This window comes from Aptenodytes patagonicus, chromosome 16 (assembly GCF_965638725.1).
Source record: "Aptenodytes patagonicus chromosome 16, bAptPat1.pri.cur, whole genome shotgun sequence".
Taxonomy (NCBI): domain Eukaryota; kingdom Metazoa; phylum Chordata; class Aves; order Sphenisciformes; family Spheniscidae; genus Aptenodytes; species Aptenodytes patagonicus.
The window spans coordinates 4,232,200-4,247,211 of record NC_134964.1 but is presented as its reverse complement, the minus strand read 5'-3'; the positions used below and the strand labels follow the sequence as shown (position 1 = coordinate 4,247,211).

Here is a 15,012-nt window from a genome sequence, read left to right as displayed (position 1 = left end):
GAGGGACGTCCAGCTCTGAACTCCTTGCAGAGGCTGCCACGAGCTGAAGGTGTGGGTGTGCAGTCTGTGGGCTCTGGGGCTATTAAACTATTTAGGATCAGACTGAACTCAGGCCTGACGCTACTATAAACACAGATGTTTTTATAACCCAGCTGAAAAGTTAATCACCCTATTAATGCCTATTTCTGGGCATGCCGCACATCAAGAGATTACAGCCTCTTAACGGCGGCTGTAGCGACTCTGAGCGAGCGCCCATCCAGTCAGCTCGTGGGAATCCAAAACAAACCTGGCGGGACGGGGGGGAAAGCTGAGCTCTGCCGGGCGCTCCTCTCGTTACGTGCATTAATAGCCTCCTCGCTGTGCCGGCTGACACAGCCCAGCAGCTGTCTGCGGCCGCCCCGCTCTCCCCGGGCAGCGCGGGGCTGACATTTGCAAACTCTCAGATGTGCCACGATTTCGGGAGACCTCGCGAATCACCCGCTGCGCTCCGCCGGGAACACCGGTCCGGAGCAGGATGGACCAGAGCAAACCCCTGAAGGTCCGGCTGACGTTCTCCGTGATCCTGGTTGGCGTCTCGCTCCTGTTTACAGCCGTAGTGACTGACCACTGGGCCGTGCTGAGCCCCAGAGTGGAGGAATATAATGCCACCTGCGAAGCGGCTCATTTCGGGCTATGGCGACTCTGTATAAAGCGGATCTTTATGCAGGAGCAAGGTCCCAAAGTGAAGGGCTGTGGGCCGATAAGCCTGCCAGGAGGTAGGTGACCACCCACCAATGCATGGGAGAAAGCACCAGGCGGTCATGCCAGGCTTTGCTTAGGAGGTTGCAGGACATGGCAGAAGGAAAATAGGGTCCATGTTCCCGTGGCACTTAATTTGGCATGGGGCTGCATGGGGCTGTTTTCATGTCGGTCTGCAAACACACCTCGTTGTCATCCCTCTTGCTGTAAGAGTGCGCTGTGTTGCATTGCGCGTTGATTTGTGACCATATTTGAGTCTCCTGTGCAACGACGACAGTGGCGGGGAGAAAGGGAGGAGGATCGGACACGGTGGAAATCACAGAGTGAAATTGGGATAGACGAAATTTGGCTGACATCAGCCAAGGGCCCCAGAGCACCCAGGGACGCTGATGGCAGCGGCCAAGAAAGAGAATTTATGGGTCCACCATACGTAGCTGGATCTTTAGGATTTCCAGATCCATATAGCTACAAAGGAGCAGCCTGTTCACGGCTGGTATTATGTTATCTCCAAGCTATTTCAATAACCGTTCCCCAGGGCAGGGAGGAACAGGGACCTGCAGTACGTTTTGCCAACTTTCAGAAAAAAAAAAGTTGTAAACTGAGTTTGAAGCAATTTCTCAATGACTTACTGAGCCGCCTCATCTCTCGGCGGAGGCAGCCTGGTCCCACACGTCTCCATCACGGGTTCCTCCAGTGCAATCAATAGGGAGGGCGGCAGGGGAGCAGGTACGGCTGCTTTCCAGGAAGTCCGTTACATTCCCATGGTAGAAGGAGCTCATTATGTTTTTGCCGATCGCAAAGTCAGCGACATTCGCTCCGCATGCACTCCCACACTCCCTCCGCGACCGAGCTACGCCGCTTTTTTAGAAGACTCGCAGGGTACTGGATGCTTTCCAGAACAGAAATAACAGGATTGCCTTCATGTTAGACTCGCTGCTTGAAATGAAATATGTATGTTAACACGTATTTGAAAGTTTCCTGTGAAAAATCTTACTGCCTGGGCTTGCTGTATATTCCCTGTATTACTGCAATTCTTTATCTCTTTGGCCAAATTACATGTTCTGAAGAGAGGAGCTCAGCCTCAGCGTTCGGATCTGCCTCTAACCAAATTTGGGAGTGTGTCATCCGTATGCTTAATGTCTCTCATGAAGGTACTTATGTGCCTGGAAACATATTCCTTACTGTATGCCTTTCCTCGCACGTGGAGGAAAACTCCCACAAAAGGAGAAACAAGAGAAATTGGTGGATAAACACCAAAATTGCACAACCGCGGGGTAAATATAAAACTCAAATATCCAGCTGCCTGCAAAAAGCAGATTCACAGGCAGGGCAGCACGAAAGCAGCTATCATCTTTGACAGACATCAGCATGTGCTTGCACGGGCATTGAATCACGTCCCAGCGCTGCCGTTCTGCCGGGCACAGCGAACGACGGGGTGACGGCGGAGGGGCTGAGCCACCCGCCCCACCCCGGAGCTGGTTTTCCAGTTTTTAAAGATCTTTGGGAATTTGGACGACATCCTGCGCCATAATCAGCATCCGAGGTTTCAAAGGGTGAACTTCGCACCTCAATTATAATATAAATATTTTAATCCCCGTTTTACTCACACCAGGAACACAGCATGGGGTGGAGGCTGAGAGCACAGCCCCTGCGGATTCGGGCTGCTAAACGATGCTGCGTCTGCACGGCTCGCGTTAGATTGATTTCACACTTCTGGGAAGAGATGTCGGCAGGGGAACACTGGGGTTGTGAAACCTGCAGCAGTTGAGAAAATGTGAATGAACAAACGTGCAGTATAAGAGCAGATGTGGGCACTGGTTTTCCTGAAAATCGTGAGACGTAACCAGACATTACTGCCAGGACTGGAAAAGAAACATAAGAATTTATCACTGCATTAATAACCATTTACCAGTCACTCCCTGAGGAGGAAATGGATGGCATGATTAACATTATTTATTAGGTTTTGAGCTCAGCACAGTGCAAAATGGGGAGGATGACTTGGCTCGCAGTCCACAAAGCAGGGCTGTGATTTAGGCAGAGCTTTAAAATTTTACAGCGGTCTTCCGAGGATGTTGACAAATTAGAAAGGGTTCAGCATCCTGCTGTAAGAAATAAAAAGATCAGGGAGATGGCTGTTAAAACCAGGCAAATTCAGATTAATACTGAGACATTTTTAACTGTGGTCAGTGGGCACCGGGGGCAGTTTACTACCGGCTGTAAACTGAGTTCGCCTTCACTGCCGGTACCTCCAGCGTAGGTGTTGTCCTGCAAAGTGGGCTCTTGTGCGCCTGCACGCCGGGCAGCTGCGGGGATGCTCTACAGCCTGCGTGTGCCACCAGCAGGTGAAATAGGTCCTTGTAAATATGGGAACCTGAGTTCTGGTGACTGGAGAGGAAAAGCGCTCGAGCAAATGGGTTATCAGCAGGGCTGTCTTGTTCCCCGTGTCCATATGAGAGACTCACTCTGCAAGACTGGTATGAAATTAAACTGTTTGGAGTTACCATCTCCAAAACTCAGTGTGCGTCAAAGGCCTTCCCCTGACTTGTTGGCCAGGGCAGAGCCCAAGGTCTGGCCCCCTCCACTGCGCAGCCCTCACCTTAACACCTCCTCTAATCACAGCAGCAGCTCCTGTCTCCCAAACTTAACACAAGTGGAAACCACACATTAAAATCCAGGTTTTTCTAACCATCCAGCCTGACGCAAAACCCCACGTGCTAGTGCCCGTCTGAGGTTCAAGAGCAAGGTGGCCTCCAGCCCCTTCCCCAGCCTGTCACTCCAACGCTCATGGGTGACAGCTGCCACCTGAACCTCTGCATGCTCCAAACACCTTGTGGCCTCTCTGCCCTTTCTTCCCCCATGAGGTCTCCATATTGCAGACCCCCAGGTTTCAGCCATAGCTCAACGCGATTGCATTTTGACTGCGTCCCACGGCTGCGGTAGCTGCTGTCCAGCCCCGTGCCGGCGAGCGGCAGGAGAGGGTGGCTCTGCACGAGTAGAGGAAAGATGAATTGGCCCATTTGCCCCCGCACAGCGGTCATCCGGGAATGGTGGATGTGAAGGGAAGGGGCCAGGAGGGCTGTAAGGGTGGGTGACCTGGAAGGGCGAGGACACCGTGTGATAAACCGCATGTTACAACCCTGAAGTTCACACGAGCCTTAATGACCACAGAGCCCCTGGACTGTTCCTGGTGACCTCGTGGCAGAGGTAAAGCAATTAGGGGTGGAGAGAAACAAAGATTGCCACACAGTTTTCATCCGTTATAAAACCCATTTTAAACCCTATCCATTATGTAAATGTGTTGTGACACAAAGGGGCTCTTCTCTTATTCATGGTTGCACCAGAGAGGCATTGAAGTGCCTCAGTTCTCTTGAATATGAGGGAGCCTTGTTGAAACAGATATTCCCAGGTCAGCAGAGCACCAAAGCATCTTTAAAGTGAAAACAATATATCACTTTACCAAAAACAATCCAGTTAGATTTTGCCAGAATAAATGCATTCTCCAAAAACACCTTCCCTAGAGCTAACCAACTTCTGTGATAACCCCATTTATTGTGCCTTGGCAGAGCTCTGCTATTAGCCACAAACACAGAGGCAGCTCCTTTTCCTGCAGACAAGTCCACCTCCAAAAGAAGGTTTTGTGTGCTGCCCCTCTGCTGAGCCTCCACAGACTGGACGGTGGACTGGGCTGGTTTGGTTTACCTGCAACGGACACGAAGCGGTGCTGTGTCCCCCATCACTCCATGTCTGGATGGCTTCACCTTGGGCTTTGTACAGTCAGCACGCCTGGGGACTCCTTTGAGTTCAGCCTTTTCGGAGAATTAATTAAAAGCCAAACCAAACAATCCAAGATGAAGTGTCCCAGTTTCATCCCATCTCCCTCCCCTCCCACAGGAGCCAAAGGATCCCCGAACTGGGATCACCAGACTGGATGCTCAAGCCTCAGCCACCTCTCAGTCGCTGGCAGAGGCACGCAACCTCCTCTCTGGGGCTCAAAATTTGCAATTTCAGTCATAGAGGTCTGGGTTCAAATGTGTTTCCTCCAGTCGTTTGCAAGGATCATAAAGAACAGGTGAGGAGACGCCAGAGCTGAACATTAACCTAGTCTCCAGCAAGGAGAAGCTGCAGATGAAATAAAAGTCAGCTTATAAAACTAAGTAGATAAGAGCGTCTCAAAGAAATCTTCCACTAATGGGCCCAAAAATGCTGCTTTACAATTGCCTATCTCCTGGGAGAGAGAAAATAAATCCTCCTTGAATCAGTAACTCCAAATCTGCCATTTACATGACAGAAAAAAGCCACAAGAACCAACAGGTAACATACAGTACTCTGGTATCTTCTTGCCACTAGAAATTAATGCTGTAAAAACCACACCAAAATGCAGGACGTGTCCCCAGGCAGGACCCTGCATGGTCCTGCACCAGGGACCTGGCTCAGGCGACCTGTGCCGTAGCAGCATGTCCTGGCCCAGACGCTGGAGAGGACCATAAAGTCCTCCCAGACGTTCTCCCAGCATCTCCTGCAAATGGGTGCTAACTCTGTTATTTAATGGACAGGAGATGCTGGTGTTAACCTCGCTGGTGTTAACCACACCAGATGCTGGTGTGGCACCTCGCCGCAGGCAGTGCCTGTATTTCGTGCAATCTTGGTGTGATTTCCCGGTCTGATGGGAGTCCAACCTGGGGTGCAGGAGGGGTGCTGGGGCAGGCGCTGAGGGTGTCCTCTCCAGCCCAGCTCAGCAGAATAGCGCAATCAGAGCTGGCGCGGCTCAACGCGTCTCCACGATTGCACCCTTCCAGCCAAATTCCTGGCGAGCAACTGTTCTCCCAGTTCCGCGCCCCTTCAAACCTTCAATTAAATCAGTTATAAATAGCGAGAACACCCTCCACCCTAGCCCTGCTGCTGCCAAAGCTTCGAGTCAGCAGGTCCTCACCAGACCCTTCCCCATCCTGCTGAGACGCTGAGGCTGAAAGCCTCCCGTGTATCTACTGACAGCAATGACATCTCTTCGCTGGCTGACTCTCACTAGGCTGAGTATGAAACAGTATCGTGGCCATTGAGAGACTCAGCTACCAACTTCCCTCCTCCCAGTATCCTCCCGCCCCACAGTCTTGATCCCTGTTCACTTTATAACCCCTCTATAAATATCCCATGTACGTGGCAGCGTGCTCACGTAAAGTCCAGATAGAGGAACTTTATGAAGTTCCCACTATCTGACTCTGCTATCTTATCAAATTAATTTAGTAGATTGCTCTGATGGGAGTGAACTTCAGTAAAGCCACATTGAGTGAGAGCCTCTTCGCCCTTGACCCGTACGGCTTTGATCAGCCTTCCCTTCCCTGGACAACCGTTTGCGGCTTCAGATAGCTTTTGTCTTTTCGGTGTAACAGCCAAAAAAAAAGCCCTCAGGGTCCCTATTGTAGTAAAACACCCCGTGCTCTGCGGCACTGCAGCAGCCTCATCTCTGGGACCCCCATAGTCTGGTGACCTCCCCCCCCATGCAGCAAACTCCCCTGGGCTGCTCCCCCCTACCAGCCGCTGCCACGCGGGGGTCTATGAGCTGGAGGAGGGATGAGCTGGGAGGGAGAAGGTGGATAAGGACACTCCATCCTCCTTTTTTGGAGTCCAAGCTCACCAGAGGAGCAGTGACCCTCCTACGGCCGATGGGGCGATGCCACTACAGAGTGGGTTGGCAGCAGCGAGGGGAGGTGAGCTGAGATACCAGCTCAGCTGCGGGCACGGCAGGTCTCATCACCAGGAGATACAGCTACACAGAGAGGCAGGAACGTGTGATGGCCAAAGACAGAATGAGAAAAATTATCTGTAATTCGTGTTTTAAATAGATGAGCAATCAGCGTGAAAAGCTCTCGGAGGGAGCAGCCCACAAAAGGCATCAGAGGGGGCTCCAGCCTTGTCCATGCTGCAGCCGGTGGCCTGGCACGTGCGTGCCACTCATCTGCTCCCAAATAAAACAGATCCAACCCCGATTTCTCTGTGCTACCAAGGGTAGGGAACCTTAAAAACATTGCAAGTTTGATACATCAATAAAAAGCAAAATCAGTTTTAGTACATTTTATCAGAGATTTCCAAGCACACTAAAATTCCTTTTCTCTTTTAGAACACAACTGCTCCTACTTCAAGCACTTCACACCAGGACAGAGCTCGGAGATATTTGAAGTAACCACCCAGAAAGGTAAGAATGATCCTGAAAAATATTTTCCTAACTGAGGTGCACACAAGGTCTAAGGTAAAGGGGTCCCCAAAACGAGGGTTCAATCCTGGTTCCACTGAAAGGAGTAGACAGATTTCTATCGGATACCACCAGCTGGGAAAAATGTAAAAAAAAAATGCTCTGAACAAGGTCAAATGCCAGCTTCCTGGGAAGAATAATTTTTATATATGATCACACTCGTAAGTGTGATTTTACTCAAAGTTGTCCCACAAATATATAACAATGTCAATACACATGAAAACTGCAAAAAGTCTTTTCAGCATAAAAATGACTTCACAACATTGGCACTAGCTGCGACACTCAGCCTTTGCCATCGAAGGAAGACGACATTAATAAAATCTAAATGAAAAAATCATACCCCAAGCAAAGTCTTGACCCTGAAAAGAAGTACAGAGACTCTGTGGAGACCATTAGGAATTTTATGCTTCGTATTGATTTTATATGAAAGTCGTGTAAAAACCAGAGCTATCAATGGAAGGAAGGAACAGAGATCCTACAAAGACACGCGCAGGCAGGGTTTACAGAGCATGGATTTGGAAAACAGTCTTTCACAGACAAATTTCACAGTAAGTCCCTGATAAAGCCAAATATTTTTAGCACTCATCTAATGTGCTCCCCTCTCCTTCTCGCCCTCTCATTAAGGACAAATTCCTTTCTAGTTTGCCACACGACATATGTTGCTGTGGAGTAAATGAGCTGATGATTACATTACACATATTAAACAACCTGCTTTGCTTCCAGTGGAAATTATAATGGTGGAAAACTCTGCACACAGGTTTTCTAAAAATGCAGTTTCCTAAGACAGGAAAGACTTCAAATTTTAAGTGGATAGAAGAGCATGTATCTGAGCTACCTGCTTTTGCTTATTTATATACTATCAGTTCCAGCCATCTGACGTTAAAAACGTACCCAATGCCTTCTTAGTCAATTCAGAAAAAGATCAGGAAGAACTTCTTTTCTTTGAAGTAAAAGAAAAAGCTTAAGCCGCAGCAAAAGACTTTACATCGAAACAAACTCTTTCAGGCAGTTCTAGCACATAGTAAAGAGAAACATTAAGGAAATTATAATAAAACAGTGGTATGAAAAGCAATGAGAACAAAGAGCGGTCTGCTGTTCCCTTTCGCAGACATAGGTATGTTTTGATGGGAGCTAATTAGTAGCAGGAGAAAAAAATCTTCATGATTTTGCCTGGGAGATATTTTTTTTTAAATGGCTTGAAAGGCAAATATCATTAGGCACTGTGATGTTCATGCATGGCTACATGCGTTAAATATTAAACTAATCTGAAAACGAATGCAATATGTAAATGAAGGCCTGAATTATCCAATTAGCAATTGTTCCCCTCCATTCAGGCACTGAACTTGTGCTTCGGCTGGGGGAAGTGTCCAGCGCACGTCTTAGCTGGCTTAGCAAAAACCAGGACATTTTATGGAGGGTTTAATCCTATGCCCTGAAGAAGCTGGGTTTTCAGAGCTGGAAATCATTGTCTTAAAGGAAAGAAAAAAAAAAAAGATGCTATGCAAACGCTCCACCTCTGGCCTCCTGCCTGCTTGGATTTTGAGCCCTATGGAGCATACAGCTGTCTTTCTGCATCGGTACATCGGCACCATGCACGGGGGCCTTGTCGGGGCTCTGCAACACAGATCTGGAATAAAAATAGCATAGAGCTGTCTATTTACTCTGAGATCAGAGCGTGGAGCGATGGAAGAAGTGAGAGCGTGGAGCTTAGTAAGGCTTCAACAATAACATCTATGCAGCAGAGCTAAAATGACTCCAGCCCAGAGCTTCATCAGAGCAATACAGGTGCCATTTGCTCTTTCAAGTAAGCGTTCAAAAAGTGTTTCCCCCTCCTGCTCTGTTTTTATACCCTTTGCATTCAAAAGATACATGGCCAATACTTGCCCCTGCTTTTATTTGAGGAAAATAGTCAATTCACCAGAGCCCCCTCTCCGCAGCAGCGGGAGGACACGTATTTCTCAGAGTGATCTACTGCAAAGTCACAACAGCTGACGGAAGCATGCTCAAAATTTGCAGACATTTGCAATTTTTGTGTTTGTTTTGCTTTGGCAGAATACAGCATTTCAGCTGCAGCCATTGCCATCTTCAGCATTGGCTTTGCAATCATCGGAACAATCTGCGTCCTCTTATCCTTCAGTAAAAAGAGGGACTATCTGCTGAAGCCAGCATCCATGTTCTACACCTTCGCAGGTAGGAGGCTCCGTGCTCACATACTTGCACTCAGTTCACAGGACAACATAGAGAAACTTAGATAGATCCTGGGAGGATGGAGACACTTCTAAAAATGCCCTGAAAGTGGCATTTTCTTCCTAGCCAGCGTCAGACTACAAGTCCCCGTGTGGTGCTGCAGCTGAAGAGCTCTGAAAATGTCCTGCTCAGCAGGCATTACCCAGCAGCTTGACTGTGTTTTCTCCAACTACCTTTAAAAGGGACATTTCTAACATATTCAGTTCTGGCCCCAGTCTAAACCAGGGATACACACTATTCTGTCTCACTTATTAAGACTCAAACCAAGAAACAGCTGATCCAGGCCCAAAATACACAGCTGTCTCCCAAAAACCTGAAGACTGCATTTTTACAGGAGCTAGTAATACCTTGACATGCCACAATGACTGAAAGACAGAGGTGCAAATTGTCACCTCAGTAAAACTCTCACTGGAAAGGCTCCCTAGGGAATGCAATTATTCCTCCACCACTTTGAGTTTCCCATCCAAGCCTGCCTAAAAGATCCCACTCAAGTCACCGGCTGACTTGGATGGCCTGGGTTATAGCAGAGCTCTAAGCAGTTGCGAGCGTTGGTTCCTTCAGTCAATGACTCACCTGCGAATCTCACTGCAATTCCTGTACGCAAAAAGAGAGATGAGGTGGTTAATTAAGGATGAAAAATTGACAGCTGGTTATTCAACCCACTGGTCCTCTCTTCCTTCAGGTCTCTGCATCATCATCTCTGTTGAAGTCATGAGACAATCCGTGAAGAGGATGATCGACAGCGAGGAGACAGTCTGGATTGAGTACACTTACTCCTGGTCCTTCGCCTGTGCCTGCGCCTCCTTTGTCCTGCTCTTCATCTGCGGCATCACCCTCCTCCTCATCGCACTGCCTCCCTTCCCCCAGAACCCCTGGGAGACCTGCATGGATGCAGAACCCGAGCACTGATGTTCCCAGCACCCATGAAAGAAAACAGAAAGCATTCTGAAAGGATTTGTATTTTTTAAAATGTCTGGGTCTCACTATACAATGTGCACTCCATTAACTAAGCCGTTACTGAACCAAGGCATGTTCAATTGTAATTATTGCTTTGTTTCTTTGATTTTTTCCCTCTCCCCCCCCACCCCTTTTTTTTTTTTTAAGAAAGCAGAAAGAGCGTTCAGCACCATCGTGGGTGAGTGGCACTGCTCTGCGCCCATCTGGGGATGCCTTGGACTGATGCAGTTGGGGGAAAATCTGGATGTGAGACAGCTCGTGCCATGGAGAAGACAGCTTTCTTAGGGAGGAAATGTTTGGTGGAGTTGGGGTTAAAGAGCAGATCCGTGAATGATATCAGGCTTTTACACCTCACGTGGTCAGAGAGAGACAGTAAGAAATTCTAGCTCCAGGGGGAGTCTGTTTCCCCATTCATGCCATACTCCTCTACCTCCCCAAAGAAGGGTTAGCTCACCACTCTGGAATAAATTGGAGATCCTTATGCTGTTCTAATAAACTATTAAAATTAAAAATAAATTAAAAAAAAATACTTTGCCTAGCATTGGGACGAAAGTTTCTCCTACAAATTTACACCCTGCAGTTCCAGTCTATTGAATTAAGCACAAAAATCCGCAAGATATAGTTTCTGTTCTGCTTAAATTTTGATGGCAAAGCCAAGAAGTACTGAACATTAAGAGTGATATTTTCCTTTAATAAAAAGCATAATCTTCCAGTAGCATGATTTTCTGGAAATTGATTTTGATGGATGAATCACCTGGCCCATCAAATTCTGCTAGGTCCAGAATGACAGTGCAATTCTGGGTGGTATTTACTGTACGGAGCTCTCATCTGTTCCTCGTGAATGGGCTTTTTAAGAATACCGTGCTTTGCTCACTGCACACGTATATAAAACTACATTTTAGGAAAAAATCCTTCAAGGTAGCTGCCAAGAAGGAAAGGACTTAGACTGAAACACCCAGGAGAGTCAGCCCCAAAAATACTACAGAAGCGCATTCGCTGTTTATGCATGCTTGAAGAAATGTACACCCGAGGCATCGCTGATGGGGGATGCTGCGCAGGCTGGTTGCGTTGCAGAGCCCCCGCAGTGCTCTGCCGCAGCCACCTGCAGCACTGGGGGGGGAACTGGGGGTCCCCGAGCCCCACACGCTCACCCAGCCCCTCCGGCCGAGCCCTTCGCACCACCGTGGTCCCCCCGCACCAAGAGGTGGGTGTCTTTTTTTTTTTTTTTTTTACAGTTCAATTTTCAGAATCTGCTCAGCATTTTCCCCCAAAGACGGAAGAAGTGGTTTACATTGCAGTTTTTTCACCCGATAATTTAAAAAGCGGGAGAAAAGGACACTGAAGTGTCCTTCCCTCCCGCACTTACCTGTCCACAAGTCTAAAGAAAAACAGAATTCAGAACGGAAAATTTCCGGTCATTTTGAAGAAATCGTGACATGTTCAAACATTTCAAGAAATTACCCAGGAATTTTGTGCTGGCGCAAGGGGTTGCCCACAGCCCTGCCGTCGGCCAGACCCCGTCCGAGCACGCTGAGCCCCAGCAGCCCCCAGCCAGAGTCAGGCATGTCTCCATTTTCCCATCAGTAGAGCGGCAGCGAGAACAGAAGCCTTTTGTGAAGTTGCATTAATATTTTTCAAGCTCTTTGAAGTTGAAAAGCACTACAAATAACACGTATATTATGAAGTTTTGGGATAAAGCATTCATTGGTGCTCAGCTCTGAGTATGAGCTGGGGAACTCTGCCTGTCTCTCATCATGAGAGACAACTGCAAGTCTTCAAGTTGTCACTGAACCACTGTGAAATGCTAAATGGTTTTGAAATCTTATTTTTGGGTACAGAGCTGACATTCTTAATTTGCATTTGCATTGTTCGGGAAAACAGAGGCTAGTTTCTAGGGAGATCCTTTACACGTGACAACAACAGAAAAGAAAGTAGCTGGTGTGACCCCGGCAGTGGCTGACCCCAGGTTGGGATACCCAAACACACGCAACGCACGTTAATCTAAGCAAAGCAGCTGGCAGGCACAAAGGCATTCCCGGCTCAGCCATCATCATCAAAATGACCTCACCTTGGACACGCAATGGGTTGAGATAAGCGAGGTTTGGGGATGTGGGTTTAAGTTCATCATCCCATGCAGACCGGTGGCACGTCCTGCGGCCCTGGGAAACCCTTCGCCTACACGTTTTCTGAAGCACCATCCCTCTCTTGAAATGCTTCTTCTAGGACAAAGTAATTTCTAGGTGACTTCTTATTCTTATGCGCCAACTTGTTGCCCAGCCAAGGAGCTGCTCACTCCCCTTCGTGATATTCATGAGCAAGAACATAGATATTTCAGAAAAACAGACCCTGGAAGGTCTCGCCCACCCCACGCACGCTCCTGCTTGTGTCAGGGCTGAACCACTTTGTCCGAGCCCCAGCGAGGGCAATGGAAAGATTCCCAGTGAGTGCCGGGGTTTGACCTGGATCCAGAGGTTTTGCAGCCTCTCTGTGCTCACTTTACTCATAGGGCAGAGAAAACACCCAGCTCACGGCAGCGAGACCCTACACCCACAGACAGCAACTCGGACAGCTGAGCTAGATGCCTCCTAAAGCTCTTAAACTCACTGAGCTTTATTGCCTTGTCTGCTGTAAGTTGAGGCTTTTTCATCATTCACTACTTCGTATGGTCCCTGCAAGACTGAGAAGCATGCGGATGACTTCATTTTCTTTTTCCAGATATTAAAAAATGCTGATGAGGGACCTGTCCATCAAACTGGTCATTGGTATTCACAGTGGGAAAGGCACTGCTCTTATAGCAGGTTTGTTCTGCCATATCCAAATCTGTCTGCCAGGGAGCCAATAATGTGTGTTGAGAGCATTAATAAAAGTAATTTGCCTTCATAAAGGAAAAGGAAGAATATAATGTTGGAGGGGGAGCTGTAACCAGTTTGAATTTTCATTCTCTCAGCTGAGCAAATAGCAGGGAACAGCCACCAAACCTTCAGGAACGTAGTATGAAAACGTGAAAGAAACGTCCTCGCTGGCAGGGAGTCAGAGCAAAACAGGGATGGGAGCCCGGCTGCTACACAAGCAACAGGAGCACACACAGGTTTGGGACATGGCCTAAGAACCGAGTGGAAAACACACACCAGGGAGAGGAAGAGGCAAATTATTTCACAGAACAAGTAACTACCACCAGCCACCACGAAATCCCAAACCAGACCCATGGACACCTTTGGTCACGGGTCCCCTGGGCACGTGCCATTTGCCACTCCGTAAACCAACATCACTGCCCGTCCCCTCCTCAGGGCACCCACATCGAGGTGCCCCGGGGCACCGCACGTGACACGGTGTTATTGTGAGATGTCGGTTGCTGAAGTCTGCCCGCCACACTGCAAAGGCCAAGTGTTAAATCACAGAGCCAGTGCAACAGAAGACGTGAAGTTTTTTTGTTTATGTAGGATTTGCTGTTAGGCACCAGGCGCGGAGAGAATCTGCTTCCCGTATTTTTAAATGCCGTGTTGTGTGAATTGAATGTGCAGAAAAGGTGCCAGACTAACAACCCTGAAGAACAAAACTGCCCGTTTAGCAAGCAGCTAGCTGAGCTCTCGGAACAGCATTTATCTGCAAAGAGGTACCGCAGCAGCAACAACCCGGCCCCCGCCAGGCAGGGGAGGAAGAGCTCGCGGGTCAGCCGGGTTTAGAGCACACAAGGGAGCACAGATGGGTGCACGCAGTGAGGGTTTCATTCAGAAATCTTGGTACAAAACCCTGCTTTTTCCTTAGTCCATGCCTGAAAGGTGCCCCCATATGCACGCTGCTCGGGCGTTTGACCAGCCCGACATGTAGTTTATGAAGGTACAGGTATACTTACCTACCTACTTCTTTTTTTCACTGATCGCTTTCCACTCTGTTGCTTCCTTGTGGCCGTCACCTCTTTTTTCTTCTTACTTTGACAGTTGTGGAAATTATTTCCAGAAGGTCTGAAAGATGTGAGAATTTTTGCCCCCCCCTGGAATTAGATCCTTGGCCCCGCTGCAGAGGGGCACTTTCTCTCCTGGGCTTGCTAGCTCTTGAGGAACATAGCCAACACAAGAGGTCACCAACGTCAGGAGAGGGCTGTTTGCCACGCTACATCCTGCCAGCCCCAGGCAGGGCCTTGGAGATTAACACTGAGCCCCTGGGCTCGATCCAGTGCGCTCCGGTCGGGCGTTTGCATGCCAGGAACCTGACCAAGGTGCAGAAACTGTTTATAGCATAAGCCTCATTTTAAATTTCACTTAAAATAAGCTTCTGCTTTCCATGGTGGGCACTTAAAATAAGCTTCTGCTGGGACAGTGCCCTTTTGAATGTTATTTTTTTTTTATAACTTAAATACTGGAGTATTAGGCTGCTCTGTACCACAAATTACACCCATAGCAACAGGATCTGTTTTAAAGGCATCTACTCAAATTATTTCCCCTTTCCATTATCACCAAGGGGCAAGAAAAGAGCATCACGTCTTTGTTTTGACTGAAGTAGAGGATGAGATTGTTCTTGCTTTGTCATACTTGATCGATGTTCTGGCTCCAGTGAAGCTACTGAACATAAATTCAAGCCATGCAGACATCACATATGCACACTCTGCATCTAGACACACAGTGAGCTGCTCTTCTGCTTTCTACGAAGAGCTGCAGAGAAGGGAATAAACTGACTTCTGGCCTACTTTCTTTTTAATAAAACCAGCAGCACAAGCCTGTTTTGGCAGGGCTGCACCCCAGGGCTCCAGTTCAGTTTTGTGCTCGCTACCACTGGTCTCACTGAGAACACTTTACAGTGTTCTTGTGGAAGTATTTGCCCTTCAG

General features: G+C 48.2%; 1 protein-coding gene across 1 annotated transcript; it reads left to right on the top strand.

The window, feature by feature from the left end:
- Positions 1-330: 330 nt before the first annotated feature.
- On the top strand, positions 331-10,904 carry CACNG1 (calcium voltage-gated channel auxiliary subunit gamma 1). The gene is made up of 4 exons (XM_076353720.1): positions 331-755; positions 6,854-6,928; positions 9,038-9,175; positions 9,915-10,904. The coding sequence occupies exons 1-4, from the start codon at positions 515-517 to the stop codon at positions 10,139-10,141; spliced, it is 681 nt and encodes a 226-aa protein (XP_076209835.1). The 5' UTR covers positions 331-514; the 3' UTR covers positions 10,142-10,904.
- Positions 10,905-15,012: the final 4,108 nt, after the last annotated feature.

Coding starts and splice junctions, on each gene's coding strand:
- CACNG1 (XM_076353720.1), top strand. CDS start 515: ATGGACCAGAGCAAACCCCTGAAGGTCCGGCTGACGTTCTCCGTGATC. Junction 756..6,853: donor GCCGATAAGCCTGCCAGGAG/GTAGGTGACCAC, acceptor TTTCTCTTTTAG/AACACAACTGCTCCTACTTC. Junction 9,176..9,914: donor CATGTTCTACACCTTCGCAG/GTAGGAGGCTCC, acceptor CTCTTCCTTCAG/GTCTCTGCATCATCATCTCT.